Below are 7,175 nucleotides of genomic sequence, written 5' to 3'. Positions count from 1 at the left end.
TTATTTTTGAAAAAAAAAACTACAGTGATACTGATCCAAACATGTATTTAGTTTGTTTCGCTGTCTATTCCATTTTGATTCCCGTATGTTGAATTATCCAATGTTGTTCACCATAGAGTAATTTAGTCATCATAGAGTCAGAGTTTTTGAAGCTACCTTTGAGCTGTATGAAGCGCAGTCATACTTGGAGTTACTTGTTTGCGTGCAGGTCTAACAAATGCTTTACCGCTGGTTACAGCGTAATACAGCTGTAATTTACACTGAAGACAAATATTATCGCAAAATGCAACAATTCAAAATATTTGACCGAGTTACAATTTCTATAAATTATGGAAACCCTAACAGGGATAAAAACACACTGGAACATTTCTGTGATTTTTTAATTAAGGTCATACATGTGACCCAAGCTTTGTTAAGCTTATATAATTGTTCTTTATAGTTAGAACAGATTACCTAATGTTGCAACCAATTTATTGTCAATTACAATTAAACGGCTTCATTAGTATGTGACATTACATTTATGTCAGGGGCATAGAATTGGGGGGGGGGGGGGTCATGACCCCCCCCCCCCCCCCCCCCAATATTAGAGACAGGTCAATGTAATCCCCTGGGAAAAGAGTGAAAATCCTGGGATCCATTGACTCTGACCCCCCAATATACAATATAAACCTACAACGTTGGTCGCGGGTATTCAACTTTGGCCTTGGAAGCCATTTACATTTTTTAATTGCAAATTAAAAGCATTTTTTCATATACATATGCTATTATAGCACTGATATTTATTTTTACCAGTATTGTTAAGAAACATAGATAAAGTAGTTATTAGTATGTTTTCAATAAAATAATGTACAGAACGGAATGTTTGAACATTATTCAATTATATACAACCCTATTTCTAAAAAAGTTTGCACACTGCATAAAACATAAGTAAAAACAGAATGCAAATCATTTATACCTATGTTTAATTGAAAATAGTGCAAAAACAATGCATCAAAATGTTGATATTATATAGTGTTTGGAAAAATACATGCCCATTTTGAATTTGATGCCAGCAACACATTTAAAAAAAGGTTGGGGCATGTTTACCACTGTGTTGCATCACCTCATATAAAAAATCACTGTAAGCATTTGGGAACTGAGGAGAAAAATTGCTGTAGTTTTGAAAGTGAAATGTATTCCCATTCTTGATTGGTTTCGGATTTCATCTGCTCAGCTGATTGGGGTGTCCGTTGTCGTATTTTTAGTTTCATAATGTGCCAAATGATTTCAATGAGTGACTGGTCTGGACTGCAGGCAGGCCAGTGTGTAGAATCAGAATCAAAAATAGTTTTATTGCCAAGTATGTTTTACAACAAACAAGGAATATGTTCTGACCATTGGTGCAACAATTAATACAAAAGGAATAAGGGAAGTAAAAACCAATAAGAACAGTGGACTGAGCATAAAAATAGTACACTGCATGAATAAATTACTAATAATAACCTAAGTATATATAAGGTGCAAGATTTTGTCCAGCTGAGGGTTGTTTATGTATGTGGGCTCTGTACCTGGACCCTTTTACTATGGAGCCATGCTGTAGATATATGTGCAGAATGTGGTTTGGCATTGTCTTGCTGAAATAAGCAAGGCCTTCCTTGAAAAAGACGTTGTCTGGATGGCACCAAATGTTGCTCCAAAAGCTGTATATATTGTTCAGCATTAATGGTGTCTTTACAGCTTTGCAAGTCACACATGCCATGTGCACTAATGCACCCTCATACCATCACAAATGATGGATTTTGAACTGTGCACTGATAACATGCCAGATGGTTTCTCCCCTTAGTCCAGAGGACACAGCGTCCATGATTCCCAAAACCAATTTCACATTTTGAGTTGTCAGACCATAGGACAGTTTTCCAATTTGCCTCAGTCCATCTTAAAGGACCTTGGGCCCAGAGAAGGCAGCGGCAGTTCTGGATCTTGTTTATATATGGTTTCTTCTTTGCATGGTGGAGTTTTAACTTGCATTTTTGGATGCAGCAACATACTGTGTTCACAAACAATGCAGGGGTCTGTTAATTTTAACCTTTCTCTTCATTACTCAAAACCTTCCTTTTCAAAGTTTTTAGAAAGGAAAGAAAAATGTGCAGTGATCTCTTAATGTTTTCCAGAGCTGTATATTTCTATTTGGGGGTATCTGGTTTATTGTGAAAAAATACTATATTTCTAACCCATTGCTTTCTCCTTTAATAATCGGGTATATCTGTACATTTAAAAACGGTCCGATTTCCAGAAAATAAGAATTATTATATTACCCTTCAGCTTCATAAAGATGACTTGGAAATAATGATTTTGAAAAAAGAAATTGCTAAACATAATCTTAAAACTAAAGACGTATGAGCGACAAATGAGCCTGTTGTTTGTATTGTTCATTTCGTGGATTAATGCTGCTCAGATGGAATGGCATATCTAACAATACCAAGAGCTATATGAGTGCAAAACAATTTTTGTTATATTCTGACTGCTATAGGCTATATACCTTTTTTAATTTGCTGAATTAAAAAACATTAAAAAATAAATTCCCCAATTAAAGGGGGTATCCTGAGTTGTCTCCTACCTTGTGGACTTAATCTGAATAACAGCTGTAAATGTAATACATTTTTAAAAAGTGCTGTATATGGCACACTTAGTCAATACACTATAAAGTGTTTTTTTTTTTTTAAGTTAACTGAGTAGAAACAGAAAAGGGATTGGTCTTGTAATGGATGAAGAATACTTTCAATAGTGAAGAACAAAACCCTAACAACAGTCAAACAGATGGAGGAACACTCTCCAGAAACTCGAAGAACATCTGCAGAAGAGTACACCAGCAAAACCCTAGGGTAAACCACAATATGCCAAACACCAGAAAGCCTCAGCAACAGATTGGACGGGTTATCGTTCAACCCTGAGATTAACCTGTATCCGTCATGGAAAGTGTGGACAAAATAACATGCCTGTGCTGACTGTGGTCATACACCACTCTTCCATAATAATAAGGATATAATCATATCAGCAGCCAGAATCAAACCCCATGAAAGCTTTGGCCTCTAGCTTTTATATAAAAGCTGGCGAGTTGATGGGAAGCCCTTTGGGGGATGGACACTGTCCAGCATCAGCCAGCTGGGGGAGGCATCCTTAGCAGGGACTTCCTGGTCTATCTGTGCTGTAGCGAATCCATTGGGTGGCTTGGGCATCTGAAAGGATGGGGGTGTGAGGAGAGTGAACACGCCCATACCCACGTTGACCCACACAAAATCCTAGTTGGGAGAGCAGTCTGGGGAAAATAATAAAAATGGCTTTGTGCAGGCTTTGCGCAATCTTCAACTCTCAGGATTCGGCTGGGTGACCAATGGCTGTAGATACAATTGGAGGGGAGTGAGAAAAGGGTTAACAAGTTCTCAAATTAGAAATGTATTTTGTCTGTTATTTATGAAATAAATGCATCCTCAAAATCACAGTTGCAGCTTTCTGGTTTTCAAACACATTCCCAAAAGTCCTGCAAGCATATTTACAACAAGAGTGAACAGCATCCATAATCTGAAGGCTGGAGGACAGGAGACATAAGTGCAATGGATGAGGGGTACACGTTGTAACTGTCATTACATTTAAACAGCGCACACCATCTCAACTGACATTATCAACACTCATTCCATGTAGGAAAAAGACCAAGACCTGGCTATTTATGAAATCAGGAAAATACATTGAATTGCACCCCCAACATTGAAGTCAAATGAGGGGAATTACAGTAAAACGGGCATTCAGTAGAATTTCCTTTTACACAATATGGTTGATGTTATGATCCTTATCCATGATCAAAGGATATGCTTCTATGGTCATAACATCATGGTTGAGGTTATAATCCTTTTCTCAGATCAAAGACAATGCTGGTATTCACATAGGAACATGTTTATGCATGCGATCCACAAAAGCACACCGGAAGAATTAAAGCACAGACAAATCCATCTCCAGGCTCAGCATATCTCTCTCAGCATATCTCTCATGCAGCCCCAGAACTATTGGCCCTGTGCACAGTCCTTCTCCACCCTGACCAGCCTCAGCACAGCTCCTGCTGGCTGCCGGTGAGAGTAGGCTTGGCGTGTCCTCTGATGTGGCTGTGGAGTACCAAACCTCCGGTGTATGTTTTCATAAGGTAAACATTAAAGCAGTAAGGCAGGCATGGCCGCGGTAAAAGATGTGACTTCAGAAAAGGGTTAACAACCGTATTACCTCCAGATACATTTTTATGGATAATCACAACCTCTAATTTACGGGCTCTAGCTTCCAAGAACTAGAGAGCATGTCATGTATGAACACAAATGCTTTTCTGTCATTCCACATATACACATTGTACAGTCAACAGACACACACACATAGCCTGGCAGCACGGACCCCATCACTAAGATGAGGTAGACACATTAAATATGGGGGGCTAAAACCCAAACCTGACCGCACTGCTAAATATAACAGAGACAGGCATGGCCCTTAAGACAAATTAAATATTAATTTTAAACCGTCTTTCCCTCACAAGGCACAGGACATAAAAGAATAGGAAAGTCCTCATTAGGAGTTAATGGTTTTCCTCCAGTCTATGGTACTAAACTATTGTATCCCCAGACCCTCAAACCACTACCAGATGGCCCCTCCTTGAGGTCTGCACACCAAATCCACAACTGTTCGAGACGCTGAGGCTTAAGGTACAGGCAGTGGCAGCACTTACTTTCTTCTGCATTCTTTCCCCCTGACCTGCTAATAGCTAAAATAATTTTTTTCGAGCTCCATCAAAGGTGTAATTCTGTTTCTCTGAAACGAGGGGAAAGAAGGTTACAGACTGAAGCCCAGCTCACTTCTAAATAAGTCCACTGTAATTGTGGGGAGTAAAACAGCTGAAAGTGCTCCACCAATGATCCCTTGATACCTGCTCAACTGACTTCACCGCTTAAGAGAATTGCCACGTCCTGTCCTCATGGGTTTAGTTTTTATCGCGTACACACCTGTGTCGGGCATGATTTTCTCTGTTGGAGAAAAACTTTTCCGTAAAATAAATAAAATATGAACCAGAAAATAAAAACTGTCTGAGGCCAGTGAAGAGATCAAGAGAACTGTAAACCTTTTTGTCAACTCATCTTGCAGCTCTGGAAACCTAGCCAGAATTTATGTTACATTAATTTTAAAAAAAGCATTCCACATTAACTTACAAGAAAGAAATAATTTCTTGCACACATGCACTGTTACACTAAAAGAAAGAGTGGTTTTAAACCATTATGTGTCTGTAGTTGGTTTCCCCACACATTGTCAGAACATCATTCACCACCATGGCAGTCAGATACAGACACCACACTCAAAGCAGGAACTGATCCTTTAAAAACACATCTACAGTTTGATTTGTCTCTGCACTCTAGATTAATGTCCATGACATCCTCATACAGCGGCTGCTGTTAACATGCTGAATCTCAGGCCAGCACGGTCCAGTGTTGGGAGACATGGGGAGGTACCTGTGCCAAGACACGTGGAGGGAGATACATGCACTGTGCTCAACATGTCCTGCAGTGGGATTGTCATCACATGGAAGCTTGTTCCAAAGTCTCAAACACAAAGGGAAGATGATTCAGAGCAGGACAAATGACTCCAGTCTGGGCAGTCTGTAGTTCCCAGGTGATGCTGTCGATAAACCAGAGGAAATCTAGATGTGAGATTGGTTATGGTCAGTGAGGAGTGTGAAGGGAAAGACGACATGTCTTGACAGTGAGTCGACAGTTGTAGAGGGTGGTATGATCGAAAGACAGCAGGTATAGTGGTTGATGTACGAGTGTAGAGGGGTACAGATTTCTACAGGGTGCCCCCCCCCGCCTCAGATGATGCCATTGATGAAGTTGGTGTCCAGGTGAACAATGAGCATGCGTAAGAAGGACATCTCCTTCCGGGTGTTCTCAAAGATGACGCGCGGGTCATCCGACTGGCAGCGGAGGCAGTTGGGGGCCATTACCATGGCCAGGTTGTTCACGTCCATCTTAGTCTTGCTCACGTTGACGGGCTGGGCAAACACCTGCAGGGGGGAGGAGATGAGCTTCAGGTGAGACACACACTCATGTGGCTGTTGATTGTGCATGAATACATCTACAGTTATAACGTAGGTACAAATGCAAACAAAAGGAGGCTTAAAGGAGGGAAAGAAAGAAAGGCTTTCAGGTAGACTTCTTACCTGTAAGAAGTGGATGAAGTAACAGAGCACCAGCCTGCTGAGCTCCGGCATAGACTGAACCACACTGATAGCTGCCTCGGGGTCCTCATAGTTGCTGATGCACTGCTTATAGAAGCTCTGAGGGATGACTGGCTCCTCCAGCTCCCTGTACCACAGTTTTAACAGAGACGCTACAGGAGAGACAGACAAGGCATTCAATTGACCATTTTGCGTAGTTTGTAGGGTAGGTAGGGTTTCCAGGTGATTTATCCAGTGATTTATCCATTCAAGGTAGACATCCACTCTCTTGAGAGAGATAATTTTCTTACCTGGGACATTGGGATCAGAAAGGTTTTCTGGAATATTCCACTGATCCACCTGCAGCTTGAGAGCGTTCACCTCATCAATATCGCCAGGCACCCTGGAGTGGTGGAGAGCGACAGGAGACAATGGGTTACCAGCCAAGACGAGGAAGTCATGACGTTATCCTCTATTTTAATGATTAACACTAAGACCAAGTTTCAGGACAAGGATTATGCATAGTCCTGGATAACAAAATTTAACAGGAGTGGGGTTAAACTGTATCTGTGAAACAGGCCCTGAGTTTTGATGTTGTTGTTGTAGTGGGGCAGCGCTCCACTAGGAGGCGCAAAAGGATCATTAAAGAACCACTGCGTCTGGTCCAGACATACAGGGAAAATGTGACCCCAGGTGCACACGGTCATACAAAACTACTCAGATAAAATGACTGAGAAAAGCGTTTCATATACGTGTCCAGAGGTATCTGTTACATGAGGGATCAATGCTTCACATCTAGGGATCTCTGTTACATGGGGGCTGATAGTGCCAAGGAGAAAAACCTAAGAAAAATCCCAGAGCCACAAGGAAAACGGTACTCATATCCCTGACACAGGGACCTCTGTCTCGTAAAAATAAACCCTGTACCTCAACAAAAAAACAAAATAAAGACAATCCT

At 40.9% G+C, this 7,175-nt stretch overlaps 1 protein-coding gene across 5 annotated transcripts in view; it reads right to left on the bottom strand.

The window, feature by feature from the left end:
* Window positions 1–3,675: 3,675 nt before the first annotated feature.
* The window catches only part of si:ch211-218g4.2 (rho GTPase-activating protein 39), a 65,189-nt gene continuing 61,689 nt past the window's right edge, over window positions 3,676–7,175 (bottom strand). For all 5 annotated transcript variants that reach the window (XM_010891842.3, XM_020051843.2, XM_020051844.2 and 2 more), the window contains 3 exons: window positions 6,529–6,620; window positions 6,221–6,390; window positions 3,676–6,064 (listed from right to left, as the gene is read on the bottom strand). In XM_010891842.3, coding sequence (XP_010890144.1) covers window positions 5,870–6,064; window positions 6,221–6,390; window positions 6,529–6,620 — 457 coding nt within the window. In that variant the 3' untranslated portion in view covers window positions 3,676–5,869. The remainder of the gene's footprint in view (window positions 6,065–6,220; window positions 6,391–6,528; window positions 6,621–7,175) is intronic.

The sequence above is a fragment of the Esox lucius genome, chromosome 12, assembly GCF_011004845.1.
Source record: "Esox lucius isolate fEsoLuc1 chromosome 12, fEsoLuc1.pri, whole genome shotgun sequence".
Taxonomy (NCBI): Eukaryota; Metazoa; Chordata; class Actinopteri; order Esociformes; family Esocidae; genus Esox; species Esox lucius.
The sequence above is the reverse complement of the archived record's forward strand: the minus strand, read 5'-3'. Positions and strand labels throughout refer to the sequence as shown.